The sequence below is a fragment of the Galendromus occidentalis genome, unplaced genomic scaffold (genome assembly GCF_000255335.2).
Source record: "Galendromus occidentalis unplaced genomic scaffold, Mocc_1.1 scf7180000076630, whole genome shotgun sequence".
NCBI classification, from domain to species: domain Eukaryota; kingdom Metazoa; phylum Arthropoda; class Arachnida; order Mesostigmata; family Phytoseiidae; genus Galendromus; species Galendromus occidentalis.
In genome coordinates, this window is record NW_003804619.1 from 33,603 (window position 1) to 49,005 (window position 15,403).

The window sequence follows — 15,403 nt, forward strand, 5'->3', positions numbered from 1 at the left end:
AGGAGGAGATCTCGGTTCTATACCTAGTTTAGTGTGTAACCAGATTTGATTGAGCCCCTTCTCCATTCGACTTCGAGCCACCGTCATTGCTTACTGAATTGCATCATCGTGAAAATAAAAGATCATGATTCGAACACCAGCTTCCTTTAATCTCAATCACGTGATTTCAGATCATCAGTGACACGGAATTCTTCGAAGGGGCGTCGGACTCTATAAATAAAGACGCAATTCTGAGGGAATCGAACAACCGCCAGACTGTCCTGCGATAAGATTCACTATTCCGAACTTGATTCCATCCTAGCCTTTCATTGGGCCGGCTAAGAGAGTGCTACGGCCGGGGAATGCCCCATCCTGGAGCTCCCCTTGTCGGCGAAAAGCTCCACGGTGAGAGTTCGTCGTTCGAGAATCAGGTCACATCTTAAAATCGTGATTTCAATTACCTAGTCTTCGCGGCGTCGGTCGGGAAAGGATTATCGGATTGTTCGGAGTAATAGGCACTTTCGGAACCGAATGGATTCGTTACGTCGCCATCGAAAGGATTCGACGAGGTCGGAACTGTCGCAGGTTTACTTTCAGATGCCGTCCTCGGAGGAGAAGTTTTCACTTCTCTTCGTGTGATATTCGCTGTCTCAAGGCTCTCTTGGAAGGGGTTGTTGTCGGCGAAGGACTGCACATCAGACCCCTCTTCCCCCGAGAGCCGGAACGGAATATTCGTTTCTTCTTGAGGTTTTGGATTGATGCTTTCCAGAGCCGGTTTCCTCTTCGGAGCGGGACTGACTTTGGCTTGACTAGGTACTGGCTTGCGGAATGGATCGGGTTTATCAAAAACAGATTTTCTCGCTGCGGGTTCCTCGGGAACGACACGACACGGGAAAGTGGGTCTCTCAAACAAACTCTTCGGCTTCGCCGCCGGGATCCGAGCTAAGGAGAATTCGGTGCTATCCTCGTTCAAGGTCGCCTCAGTCAATGGGTCGACAGTTTTGAAAACTCCTCTTGATAAAAAGTCAGCGACGGTCCCGAGTACGTCGTCCGTATCGTTAAACATTTTGGCAAAGTCCTCGTTCAGCGTTTCCATGGCTTCTTCCATCTGACGTTGCTTCTCGGCGACTCGGTTATTTTCGGGGGCACATGACGGACATCCACTGCTGTCGGAGAAATTCTCGAAACAGTTCACGTGGAACGAGTGACCGCAGAGGAAATGAACGCTCGGCAGCTCGAGTTCGATTTTGCATCCGGAACATTTGCTCTCCTGGAAAACCCTCGCTTTGTGCTTAACTTCGTCCATCTGTGTCCGAAGGGCCTCGGTTTCTTTTTTATATTGTTTGATCGCTTGCTCGCAATTGCGGATCTTCTCGCCCTCGCCAGAGAGATGCCTCACGAGGAACTCCTTGACGAGGGAGAGCGTTGCGGTTTTCGACTGGGCCGCTATCGAGACAACCATTATGGCCGGCAGCAAAGAGTGTTTTTCAATATGATCCAAAACCAACATGAAGTAATGATTAGTGTTCGAGTGCTCTCCTGCATGAGCGAAGATGAGAAGAGCGTGACGCCAGAGTGACGGATCATCGTTTCCGAAACGCGTACACACGTCGATAATGCTGTTGTAGGCTTGTTTTTCCGTGTAGAACGAGAGGATCTGATGGTATAGCTCGGCTTTCTCGTACAAGTGAAGGATTCCCTGCTTGAAATTATTGATTTGACACAAACCAAGAGCTAGATCAGTATCGTAGCAGTTTTTCTTCTCTCGGAGGAAGCACATGATTTCGGTTTCTTTGGAGGCTTTCTTCGACGGTTGACTTTCTAGCCGGTACTCTTGCAACTCCAATTCAAGGAGGGTGTTGTATATTATTGGCGAGAGCTTGATTTTCTCCCCGATCTCGGACATAATTTGTTGGAGGAAGTTTTTGAGAAGCTTCGGGTTGTTGACAAAAATGTGGATGAACTTCTCGGCTCGCGACTTTCGGCCCTCGTAATTCGTGCAGAGCCGGCAGAGCAGGTTGGTGGTCTGCTCCGGGTTATTGTCCATGAGAACTTTTCCATACTTCTCGAGGTTCTCCTCGGCCTCTTTGAAGGGCAGTCTCTCGATGTAGCGTATCGCATTAGTGAAGTTCTTCATGTCTTCTATCTGGATTTTCAGATAGTAGTCGTTTTTCTTGTGTTTCTCGGCGAGTAGTAAGGCTTCGTGGTATAGTTCGCTGCTGCGGCAAACTTTTATGGCAATCTCTGCATCGAATTGAAGGTCCACATTCTGAAAGGATAGAAGGGAGCTCAGCGCGTTTTGGACCCCGTCAAGAGCACCCCCGGGGAACGCGTCACTTTCTCTTCGGCCGCGCTGTCTCTAGCTCTCAAGATGAGATTCGGGAATTTCGCATAGACTGCCTCAGAGCTCGGAAGTCGGGAGACCGGAATTGCCGCTCACCTGGATGAATTTGCTCAGGGTGTCGACCTTGTTGATATTTGTGTAACAATTGATAAGTAGAGTTGTGTGATCTTCCTTAGCGAGGCCTTGCTTGTGCAGTTCTTGCAAGTAATCAGTGAGTTGCTTGATTTTCTGTGCGTCGAGCAGTTTTCTTATCACATAGGATTCTTCGAGTTTTCCAATGGTCTTGATGTATTGAGCAACGGCGAGGTCATGCTCGCCTTTCCTGAGAACATACGAAAACAGAATTTACGGCAAGCCGCAGATAGAACCCGAATCGACGAGGAGGGATGGAAAAGAACGTAATGTTTGCGACCTCATTCATTGGTCCGCCTTGGGAAATTCCATGGAACCTACGCGTATAGATGGTCCCCGTACTGCCGGAAAATGTCGACGATGCCATCGTAGTTGTTCGAGTTGGCCAGCTTGACGGCTAGCTCATACTGGTTTTTCCGGAAGAGGACTCCGAGTCGGTCTTCCGTCGCCTTTTCAGTGAGCGAAAAGATCTTGCCTTGCTTCGTAACGATCACCAGCTCACTCCCTCCCCATGAGGGCAGTATGTGACTGATGCCGATAAGGGGTGTCGAGTACGCAACGTATTTGTTGTTTATGTCGTAAATGTTCAGGATGGTCTTATCGTTGTCTCGAATCACGCACACCAGATAGTTGCGGAACCAACTGACCAACTCTTTCTCGGCGTCGAACGCTAAACAAGGCCCGATTCCGTCGTGCTGATACAAATACAGCGCGTCTCTACAACCTGCATGATCACGAAGAAACAGATGTTAATTAAGTACGAAGGCGAGAGGGGGATTAATGGGCTTCCGATCCTCCAATATTTACCTATGATCAGCTGGACCTCCTTCAAGTCCCGTCGTGCCTCCGTGATGGCGCTGCAGCCGGGTTTGCAGCCGCGCTCATTGTCCAGATTTTGCATGACGGGATCCAAACCCCGAGTGTTCAGAGGCACGGAGTACACTGATACTGTGGTGACCACGAATATATGACTGCTTCCTTGGAACTCGATGCCTACGGATAGTCACGAAAAATGAAGGTTCATGAGGTATCCCATACCCTTGACGTTTCAGCTCAGTCTGGAGAGCGAGTACGATCGATCTCAGTTGTGAATCGAGGATTCGAGGCTCCTAGGAAGAGCGAAGTGCTCGGGTCACTCGATGGGACTTACCTGTTATCGGTGCAGAAATCGTCGCGGAAGGCGTTAGATGGATATGCTTGGATTGTTTTGCAGTCGTTCGCGAGATATCTCCCTTGACGAGGAGCAAGCGACCATCGTCGAATCCCACCGCCATCATGTTCATGCTATCGTTCACCCGGAAGGCCGATACCTGTGGAGAAAATTCGACAGTGATCAGAAGCATTTCATGTCAGAAGCCTCAAAAAGCGGAAATCATGATCCTTTTCAAGTAACAGACCGATGCTGGTTTGTTTCCGATGATGGCTCGCATGCTTTTGACGCAGAATGGCTCGCCTTGCATGTCCAATTTGTCCTGCTTCCAGACCTGGATTTCGAATTGTGAGCGGTGTTAGCATTCTTCACTCTACTCCGACGGTGGCCATTTTTTCCCGCACTTCGAACTCCGACTTGCTGGACGAATGATCCTTACGGACTCACCTTGATAACTGGGTTGATACCAGCCTCGTCGGAGCCCACAGCCACCAGGATAGGATTCTCTCGCATTTGTTGAACATGCTCTACGCATACTTTGAAAGCTGGAATCATCGGTTCAAGAGCGGTACTACTGGGTTGACCATCAATCGAGTTTGGGCCGTTTGTGATACGAGGGTCGATCATTTACCTTGGAATGAAGACGCGGATAATTCTCGAGTCACGGTGTGAATCACACCACTCGAATCGCCGAAAACGAGTAGAGATCTTCCGCTGGTGGCACATGTTACATTCACGTCCTGAAAGGAACGGAAAATTCTCGTATATTGATGGAATCATCATCGCAGTCTGAGGCCGGGAGACTCTTCACAGTCATTCGTATGTTACCACGAGAGATCGACGGAATCAATTGCACAAACCAACCTTAAGGTAAGTAAACTCTTGCTCGAGGTTGTCTTTGACGAGCTTGATGTCGAAAAACGCATAGCGCCTCCACTGAAAGTTTAATAGCACATTTGGATACTGCTCATTATCCCGAAAAATCTGAAGGAAGAAAAGCGTCGCCGGTCGCCGTTCAGCAAGCGACAAGCCCCGGAATCAACAGATCAAATGACCCTGGCTCGAATAGGCATTCTCCCAGTCATGCGCCTCTCAAGGAGAGAATACCTCATCGAACGCACACCCCCTCAGCCTCGTAATTGGAGCTCCGTGCTGCATTCGAGGTCATAGTGTTTCTGTTCTACTCACCCGCTCATGCATTGTATAATCCTAAGAAAAGAAATACGAGAACGAATCCCGATTAGGACATCGAAATGAGATTCTGTTCGTACCTACAGAGCCATATGACAGATCTCTGCAGGCGCTTCTCGGAACGGTCCAACATCGTTGGCGAATATAAATTGTTTCCAGTTCAAATGGAAAGGCCAATCAATCAATGATTCATGCAGTCCCGGCGGAATCGAAGACAATAGTTTGAGTTAGAACTCCCAGGCGCAAAAACCGAAGTTTCATGCGCTTGTCCCCAGTGAGATCGGATCTAGCTTCTCTGAACAGAGTTCAGCTGTCAAAGTGGGTAATGCAGGAGACCGGATTCGAAAGCTTCGATCTCCCCTCGCGGGAAACCTTATCGGTCCTAATCATGAGTAAGTACTCTCTAGGGACGAAAAAATCGCGATTGGGAGTCCAGGATGATCTAAGAAACGGAGAAAACTCATTTTCCACTTGCCTGTAAGAACGACATCGTTCGCCCATCAAAACAAGGAGTGACTGGGAGGGAGCTCTCCAGACGAGAATCGTCCTCGGCAAATGCGATCACGAATATTCACAGTTTGCCAACACACCTCGAGCTAAGTCGAAATCGTGGATCTTACACTCGATGTTTCATCACCCGGTCTTGCCTAATCCGATGGAATCCGAATAAATTACGATTATCGAGATGACGTCTGCTACCGCGCTCGAAGTCCAAAGGAGCTTCGCGACGACAGCTCCGAAAACTCATCGTGGAGAGCTTCAAGCTCGCGGTAAGTTGTGCACGCTGATCAAGAGGACGATTCATGAGGTTTTTCTGCAGAATACCAAGCCGATATCTGTGATTTACGCCTCGTGAGTGAGATTCAAAAGTTCGCGCGCTACGACCGATAGTCGGCCCTTATTTTGTTTGCAGCTTCCTCTCTCCAATGAGCGCACAGTTCAAATATCTCAGTCGTCCTTCCCCGATACCTTGCGACCAGAAGCAAGAGATTCTTCAGGAACGTTCGGACCTGAACAATTCGGAGATTCCGGGATCGGAGACCGTCTCCCGGGTATGAGCTGACGAGTACCAAGAGAGCATCACGTAGAGGAAGACGACGTATCACTCTTGGTCACAGCGGAGTTCCCTCTCTATATCGTGTTGGAACCGTCCCTGCCCCCAGGAAGTAGGACTACATTACCGATGCCGTAGCCGCTCCGGATCACCAATACATCGAAGCAAAAGTCGGCTCATCTTGCACCACGGAGCGAGCGGCTTGAGGCGGTTATTCGACTGTCACTATCTGCTCCTGGAAACCTATTTTCGATTTGGGAAGTTCACGGGGTGATTGAGAAAGTTTCCGGACAGGGGGTCCGGCTCGGAATTCGAGGAGGCCGCCCCGGGCATCATACAGGCGGGCCTTGCTCACTGTTGCACGAGATTAAGGTACCCAGCATCCGACACGGGGAGAGCCAACGGGGTAATATGCCAGGAGGCGCCATGTTCCGATAAGGATCGACTGGGTTTGCTCTTCCGATGGGCTTTCAAGGAATTGCTCCCAATCTCAAAGAAGCTTGGAAGTTTTGTGGAGTTCTCAATCGGCGTCTGTAGCGATCACCTGCTCTGGCGTCCCCGACCACTTTTGGACAGACTTTGAGAGCATCGCTCCGCTTACTCCGCGGTTTCGGATGGAGTCGAACAACGTTAATCATAATCATCCGCAGGAGACGCTTCGCGTGCGGTCGAATCCGGAGGCAAACTCGTCTTAACCCCCCTAGATTCGGCCTCGTCACGGGTGGGGAGTCCCGAGCAAGATATGGTTCATATGAAGATGATTCATACGATTCAATATGTTTCTGAAGCACCCGAGCCCGCGGCTCACGCGTTCTGAAAGAGAGGGAGCCGGGAAAGATTTGAGATTTTCTGGCTAGGCCAGAAGTCTTGTCGTGGAGGTGTCATAGGGATCCCGTCGCTTCGAAGCGATCGAGAATTCGATGCGATATGGAGCTGCCTCCATTCCGCCCCTGATAAACCTCCCCCTGGACCCTGGACACAACTCCTTCTCCGTTCCTTCTTCATCTTCTACGGAGACCAGTGAGTGCGACGATAGTCGCAGTCATAGACGGTTTGATGAAGTTGATGTCATTTATCTCTCGATGCGCTTCCGTTCGAAGCCCGCAGCGGTTCTCAGCAAGATCTCAGCTTTTTCCCCGCGATGTCAGAGAGCGGGAATCCGGTGATGTTCCCTCCTATCAGCTTTTTCCCCTCGAACTCTGAGAAGCGATTGCATGAGCTCGCCACATGAAGAGAGGAGAAGTTGACGGAACTTGAACTTATTCGAAATTTATTCCGACCGCGGTAAGGATTCTGCCCCGGGTATCGAGTATTCATACGCTCGCTCTGATCATTATATGCGACAGCCTTGTGTGAGATTCTGGAGGAATTGCGTGGGATGCTTTACGCTTTGATAGCCGGAACGGATGCCCGAAACGAAAGAGCGCCCTACGAAAGTGCGTGTCTCGATGGCTGTATTAAGGCACTAATGGTAGCCAAGCGCGAATTCAACCCCACCCACCCGAGTTAGGTAATCTATGGGCTACTCTCTATATTCAAGATGGCGGCGCCCAGTGCTCGTGTGTCCACCGCTCTATGTTGTGGCCGCCAGACAGCCAAACCAACCTGATCATCTTCTCGCCCGTGGGAGGAGACTTTTACCTGCTGTTCTGCAAGAGTGCCTGGATGGCTGTGTCTGTTTTATTTTTTTTCGGTGATTTACTCTCGTTAATAATTCAAGTGATGTGACTGACAGTGACGCGAACTGCTATCGGTGAACTTTGCACTTCGGCAAGATTTTGGGATACTCTCGATCCGGCAGTGAACCGGCACTTCATCCGTACTTGTAGGTACCAGAACATCCTCCCAGGAGGAAGAATCACCTTTGATTTAGCCGACTGTCTTCGATGGCGCATTTCCAGAGTGCAAAGAAGGGATTCCTCCGTATACTTCCTCGCATCACGGGACAGAAACTTTGTCGTTCGATGTCGAACTGTTCATCATCTGACTGAGCAAACATCTCGGATGTCGTCTCTCGAGTCGCGAAATTTCTCGGTCCACCTCGAGTTTATGGTCGACTCTGAATTGTAGTTTCATTCCTCGATCATTTATAGGATTGTACTCCGTCCGGTTCCTTAAACATTTTTGTTGAAAGTGGGATGTTCGGTTCAGGCGAGCGGGTATCGGTCGGCGGCGGGAATCAGCTGACCCCATTCAGTGGTCGGAGGAGTGTGATGTTCCAACCAGAAACAGTTGCCGCGGAGAGCCGCCACGATTCAAACCGTCCTGACGGGAGCCACGTATCTAGGAGCCGAGATTGAGGGAGTCGCGAGGAATACGAATGAGACAGTGGACTCGGATTCGCTTCCTTATGAGCGGAGCAAGACTTCTTGTGATCCTGGCTTCCCCCAAGTCTACTAGGGAGCACAAGGTCAAGGGATTCTTCGACTTGCCGAAGTTCAAGATCAGAAAACCATGATGGGATTTGGAAAGCTCTCGTCAGAGGGCTCTTGTCAGATGAACTTGTAGGTGCTTGCTTCACTCATCCCCAACAAAGCCCGCGAGGATGAATTCTACTCCCACGGTTTCCCTGGGGGGAAAATGATATTTGATGATTTATGAGATCTCGGAATCCAACCTCGTTGAATTCTCCGATCTCTGTTCCACCATGTATCGGATTCGCGAGCGACCTCCGTCGGACTTGCTTCAAAGGAAGCTCTCTTCTCCCCAACGGCGCTCGTCGCGTCAGTTCCCCTCAGCAGAGGTGAACAATACGCGATTTCATTTCCAAGGCTCGGCTGAGTTTCCGCGGCAAATGGCGTGCATTTCCGAATTTAATTCATAGCTTCGATATAGATAGCTCTCATTCATCGTCATAATCGGGGTGGGGGTGAGGATGACATCGAGGTCGTCAGCTCGTGAATCTCTCCTCATCACCCTCACGCCATCTCTCCGTCCACCTCCCCGATCCCGAACCCTACCGTTCCGTGGATAGCTCTCCAGGGCGTTATGGGTGAACGCCATCGTTTATGATGTCTCGTGTTGTAAAAGTTGATCCATAATCTCTCTTTTATTGTAGTCGATCTGGTGCTTAAGCTGTCTAGAAATTCTCTTCCGAAATAGCAAGAGAGCTTCCGGGGGAGGGTAGAATCCTAGAGGCAATCCTCTTAGAACTTCATTTGAGGCTTCCTCGCTAGAACTTTATTGGAGGTTTCACGAGTCGATGGCTTGCGTCTGATGTCTGATCCCATCCCAGGGGAGGGACCCGGAATCCCAAGGAGGCCGGGTTTACAGAGCCGAAGGAAAGAGTATAGCATGTTCATACGGTAGAGTGTTGCGCTGGATGAAACGATCGCTGTCGAATCGCTCGAAGAATAATAAACTCTGCAACCAAGCTTCGAGCTTCGACGGACGACAGACGACAGCTTTGACAATCTTATTGAATTCCGGACGAGCAGTCGACTCTCCGTGGCTGGTACTATGCCAACATACCATGGTAACCATGCTAATCTGCTCCCGGGAACTTCGACGTATCCGTGGCCGAAAATTTTAAGTGACCTCAAGCCCACAATACTGCGGGAGCTTTGTAATTTATGCGTGATGAGGCTTTTCACTTGTGATCCAATGTTATTGAAGAGCTGCAAGTAACACTGCTGAAGTTCTCCTTGGCAAATTCAGAATTGAATATAACACCGTCCGACAGTTTATTCCCTCCGCTATTTTTTCCACGGGGCGTCTCGAATAAGCGACATATCCCACGAAGACTCCGCGTTCGCCTTTGCATTTCTCGTACTGATATGACGCTGCCGGAGGATAGATGGAATCCCGTCATTAAATGGATCTGTCGTCGCTGAACTCGACGCGGAACTGCATCTGACTGAAATCGCGCGTGATGATTGTCTCTGTTTCCGGGGAGGAGTTCGAGAGCAAGCTTGATAATCCTGTCTTTTCTGATTCCAGTCGAGCGACATGTCAGGAATTCCGGCTCCGAGTGGCATCAAGAAGCCCGCTGCGGCTGTTTCCAGGATCAAACCGCCTGCTGGCAATCCGCCAGATGGCCGAGGCGGTAAATCAGGAACTCCAGGAACGCTCTCCAACGCCTCGTCCGCGTCCAATCTTGCCTCGGAGACCGAGTCGGGGACGAAGCTTGGAGGGCAGCCGTTGAAAGGTGCGTGAACTTAGGTCGAAATTTTCGCCTAAATGTGTCCAGCTGAGAGAAAGAAGGCCATGGAATGCATAGCTTGTTCTACCACTATTAGGCTTCCGAAAGAACCGTGGCTCCTGGAACCGCAATAATCTTACTTAGATAGGGCGTCTTTGGGGAACCGCACGGTATGTAGCGTTTTTCTTGGAAAGCCTAATCACCATCAATGGTGAGGATCGATTTTAGAGCTCCTGGGAACATAGAAGCAGTTGAACTATCACTATAGGTCCGCCGGGTCTGCCCTTCCCGGAGCAGGGAGGACCGAAATTGTATGCTTGATCGACGCTTCCGACCTGCCCACCGAATATCGTCGGAATTCATCTTGTCCATTGCGCATTCGAAAACAGTGGAGAATTCTCACGAAATTCGTGATTGTTCCGCCTGGCTGTCACCTGCAAATGCGAACCCATCTTCTCTGCAAAATGAAAAATGCCCGATTCTCTTCAATTGATGCGCGCATTGTAGACTTATCTCGCTTTCCTTAGCGACAATGCAAACAAGCTTATCGCTTATCGCAATAGGCCGCACGGGAGACTATTCGTTGGCCGATAGGAGAAGACTGTCGCCCTCTCGTGGAATCTATTCGTTCGGTCTATCGAGAGTGACAGAAAATCTCTGTCGGACGATGATATGCGGCCCGGATCAGCGTCCTCCTATTCACGATTGGCTCGGAATCGCATCTCTCTATTAGGAAGTGGCACTCTCCTGCATATTCTGCTTCCGAAGAGGTGTCTGCCGATCCGGTCAACAATCGTTATACATATGTACGTTTGGGACATTGAGAGAGGGGAATTTCTTAGACGTCCTTGTGAGCTGTGAGAATGTCGTCCACGAAAGTATGCCCTGTGGAAGACACCATGACGCCTACGCAGACACGCGCTCATAATGGGCAAGTTCGGGTCTCCAGCATTTTCATAGTTTGAGTGGATTTATTCCCGACTGAGGGAATTCTGAGCGTCCTCCCTTCAAGGGAGTTTGCCCGCTAAGTTCTTCGAACCTCCGGGAGCTCCAGATTCGATTTTTCTAGGAACTTGGGGAGAGAACAATTTCACGCCAGTGCGAGGAGCTGCCGTTACACACCGAATTCCCAGGTACCCGTGGGAACCAAGCTTGCGCTGCCGAAACTTTCGATTTACGTCGACGATGCGCTATCGTTCGCGGGCTTAAGCGCGGGGCCGATCTGAACTGTCTTCCGCTCGATCGCTGATTTGGTTGTTCAGCTGCGGGAAATTTATACGACTACATACTATCCCTCCCGATCGATATTCGATTATGCGTTATACGAGCGCGAAAGCAAGGGCTGGGAAACCGTGATTTTACCCGAGCTGACGCCAACGTCGAGAATTTTCTGAGAGCGGCGAAGGATCCCGAACGACGAATCATTCCGGCTGTCATGTTTTCTCGGATCCTCAACAACGTGATCGTACAGTGGCTCGTGGGAGCGAAACGGATGTTGCAGGACACAGTCATCTGGTTCGGATGAGCTCACATCATCGTTCCCCAAAACGATCATACCAGGTCGATCGACGCCGCGACCTTCGAATCCTGAGAAGTATCGTTCATCTCCGGAGGGGAAATATTTTTCTGAAAATTCCCTCAGAAAACATATTTGAGCTGGTTGAAGGAATACCCTGGGCTCTATCTATTGATTGATCTTCCCTTAACTCAATATCCCAAACAACGCAGCGCTCCACGATCGAGTTCTGGAAGAAAGCTTCTCATCTGCAAATGAACCATTGTCTGAAACAAGTGGTGACTGATGACTACTCGAAACTCTATTGGTGCTCCACCAACAAGAAGCGACGCGTTCGGAAATAGAATTTGAAAAAAATATAAGATCCACGGAACAACTGATCAAAATGATTGACGGCTCCAGGCTCGTTCGCTGGCGCCTTCGGCTTCGGTTGATGCCATCAGGAATGAGCGAATCTCTTCTTCGCTTCTTTAGCCGGGCGATCATAATCGACCGTGAAATGGCGGTTGTGTAGCTGGCCAGGGCAGCCGACACAGCACCGAATCGGAATATACACCTTACCCGTTTTCTTGGAGCAAATTTTCCTCATATCCATCTGATTCCGCAGTGGGAGCGAGCGTAGTTACTCAGTACGGACGCTTGCATACTACATACATACATTCGGCATGTTCGAGGAATCATCGAACATATCATCCACGACTGCGGGGACGTATACATGGAAGGTATCAAAATAGGTTAAATGATGGCATTCTCTGATAATCCGGATCCCGTAATCCTCGAGAGAACGAAGAGGCTCCTGGAAGTTCGGGCGAGAAACACAAGAAGCCAGGATCAGGGGTTGACCTGTCTCAACAAAAGGGCGTCTCAGACAATGAGACATGAAAAAATCAGGGGGGCCATCAAAATACCCATACCAATGCTGCGATGTTGAATTGAAGATCAGGGCGAGCAAAGAGCTGCGATGAGCATTTTATCATATCATGAGCGAGCCATCAGCCTCAGTCGATGCTAGGAGCTCCGTTTCGCTGGTTTTCTCTCGGTCGTCCGCGATAGAATCCGGCATTGGATACCAACATACATATATCCGCCGAGTATTGAATCCCTCGATCGGATGAATACAAGTACAAGAACTCAGGCTCGCGCATCAGCAGGAACGTGGAGAATAGAAAAATCGGCTGATGAGCTGAGATTCGGTTGTGAAGCAGTTTTCATCTCGCTGGCGCGGCGCTCGAGAAGTCCTAATAACATTTATAGAGGCGACATAGTTCCCAGCGGTAAATTTTACAGCTCCATTGATGTACACCTTATGGGTGAAGTGTGGGAACGCCCTATTACGGATCGAGAAAACGTATTACGCGCCCCGTGAAACGCCTTATCTGGCAATACAGAAGGTCTCCTAGGTTGGGAGCGAGGTCGTCCGTACAAGGTCGCGAGGTAGGCTCTGCGAATCGTTTCTAGTCATTCACCAATCGAAGCAGAGCGTCACAGAGGTATGCCATCGGCAGCCGGGCGACTGGGTGGGCGACCGACTAAACGTTCGTGGAGGCAGCCGGGAAGGTGCATGGCCAGGGCGACTTGGATCGCCGTGGAACAATGCGCGAGCTGGAATCTTTTTGCCCTCTCTTCGAGCGTCTCCTCGCCTGCTCCTAGTCACCTACTGACTGTGCATTCGCATTTCATTTGCAAAATTTGTGCTCATCATCTGTTTCTCTGGAACGAACGAGGGATCAAGTCGTTCTCATCGGATCGACGTCGTCGGACCCAGCTTGCGACCGCCAGTCCGAACAAGTGTTTCCGCCAGAGTGATCGTCGATCGCATATCACGTGACGCATCAGAATCGCAGAGAACCGGATCGATCGGGATCCCATCAGGTTCTTTTTGGCTGTAGTATCGGAATACTTTCCCATACGGAAATTCGTTCACTGGTGTCTGTGAGTCCCTACCGGGAGGAGTTCGGTCGAGAGTTCGAGAGCACATCTGGAGATCTACAATAGATCTGATCCTGTTTGCCTCCGCGGAAGTCTTGGTTCCCTCGTTGATACTCGATCTGCTGGTTGCTCTTATATCGAGCGTTCGATTCCCTGGATTGTCTCAGTCCGAGAGGCTCCGGAGTACCACGTATGCCCGCGGCTGACGATCATGACGCCCGAACGCGGACGAGAATAGTCCTGCAGACCATGCTCCGACGTGCGAGGTCCCAACCAGACCACTGGCGAAAGCTATGGGCATCCAGCCGCGTCTTTCATCATGAGGAAGACTCAGAATCATGTTGCTTGAGATCTCCTGGTTTGTATTCCTGGAAGGCTCCGTTGAAGAATACTCTCAGCAATCAGGGTTCAGCTTGTACACGACCGATCTTCGCCATTGGGAGAGCTTCCGGGAGCGCTCTCGGCCCGAGTCGCGGTCCCTTCGACACACAAGATTCTCTTGACCTCGGGAGTGTCCCCTCGTGGATCTTCATACTTTGCGCCAAGATCTCGAGGGAAACTCGGACCCAATGGGTTGAGAGAGTGACGGCCATCGAACTCGAGACAGGTCAATCTTCCATGTAAGCATCAGGTCTCGTTCATGGGTTCATCTCCTTCCTTACCTCGGTGAGCGTCTCGCCCTGCCATGAAGGTATCGCGATTGAGCTTGAACGCGATCTTTCGCAACTCCGACCGATGGGGATCTTTGTTCTTCCGAACTCTCCTAGTTTTCGTCCCTTGCTGTTCGACCCTTTGTCCATCCTCAACTCGCCAGTCCCACGCGTGTAGGCCCAGAGCACTCACTTGTTCCATCCTGGTTTCCCCGCTTCTATGGAATCGAGCACCCCGAAAAATGTTCCCCGCGCTGTAGTGACGACTCTGCTGTCGTCGATGAGGGTTTCAGAGGTCAGCGGGAGCATAGAAATTCATTCAACGAGTTCGAAAGTTTAACTTCGAATGATGACCATCTAGGGATCTGGGGCGAGGGACTCGTCACGGAGGGCTCTCATTCGCTCTCGACGCTCCCCTCGGATACTTCGCTGTTTTGGCTTGATCCTCTTGAACATAAGGAACTCCTGGTTTTCGGAACTGTGCAGCTCCAAAATCGGTGACAATGACCCACGAATCGGTCCCGAGTCCCGAGTAGAATCGGAAGGATCATTGACTTTCTCTGATCTCCCTGCCTGCAATCACCGCGCTACGATCGGAGGGGGTGGACCGCCCAGAAATTCAATTCAGAGTTCCGTGAGCTTCGGAAGCAGTTCACGGATCCCACCGGAGGAGCCCACCGCCTTCCTCGTGCTCGCTTCGCCCAAGTTAACATCGTAAACAGATCTCAAGGATCCCTCGGCATTCGCACAAATCCGTGTCGAGCCTTGTCGCGACTACGATTTGTGCATTACCGGGAGGAGACGAATGTTTTGCTTCGACTGGAATGCGCTGTCACGTTCGCGCGTGGGATACCCTCGCATGATGGCGATCAGCTGATTGCTTGACATCCTTCGGGAGCTCGGAAGAACAGCGATGCTTGGCCGATGAGCTTTTGACAACCACGGACGCAGGGATGGGGTACCGTGAAGTGCCGTTCCTCCGAAACAGTCTCAGATCGAGGAAACCGACGAGAAACAAGGAGATTATACAAAAGCAACACCCGGTTGCGCACCGTTGAGGGCAGACCGGTAATGCGGTTCGTTCCGTTGCCGAAAGTTCCCGATTCAACTGGGAACACCCTCCGAGATTCATAGAGGCACAGAACGCGCCGGACCGCATTCAACCGCTTGGAGCTCCAGCGACCCAGTGACGGATTTCGTAACATAGTTTGCTCTCAATTTTTTTATCGAGTCTTGATTCACCTCTCTATCATAGCAGCTCACAGAAGGAATGTATTTGTCCTAGGGTTTACGGTGTGACATTATCTGAAAGTGGGA

The 15,403-nt window shown here is 50.5% G+C and overlaps 1 protein-coding gene across 1 annotated transcript; it reads right to left on the bottom strand.

Moving 5' to 3' along the window:
* Positions 1 to 436: 436 nt before the first annotated feature.
* On the bottom strand, positions 437 to 4,553 carry Vps11 (vacuolar protein sorting 11). Its single transcript, XM_029110519.1, has 9 exons — positions 4,470 to 4,553; positions 4,237 to 4,345; positions 4,053 to 4,150; positions 3,853 to 3,939; positions 3,606 to 3,765; positions 3,263 to 3,448; positions 2,777 to 3,179; positions 2,420 to 2,645; positions 437 to 2,248 (listed from the first exon to the last, which is right to left on the bottom strand). The coding sequence occupies exons 3-9, from the start codon at positions 4,116 to 4,118 to the stop codon at positions 437 to 439; spliced, it is 2,940 nt and encodes a 979-aa protein (XP_028966352.1). The 5' UTR covers positions 4,119 to 4,150; positions 4,237 to 4,345; positions 4,470 to 4,553.
* Between the last annotated feature and the right edge of the window lie 10,850 nt (positions 4,554 to 15,403).

What these genes read in the sequence shown, in the direction of transcription:
- Vps11 (XM_029110519.1), bottom strand. Translation starts at nt 4,118, where the DNA reads ATGCGAGAGAATCCTATCCTGGTGGCTGTGGGCTCCGACGAGGCTGGT. An exon ending in TCGGAAACAAACCAGCATCG is followed by an intron (nt 3,766 to 3,852) that starts GTCTGTTACTTG and finishes TTTTCTCCACAG; the next exon opens with GTATCGGCCTTCCGGGTGAA. An exon ending in GATTTCTGCACCGATAACAG is followed by an intron (nt 3,449 to 3,605) that starts GTAAGTCCCATC and finishes GACTATCCGTAG; the next exon opens with GCATCGAGTTCCAAGGAAGC.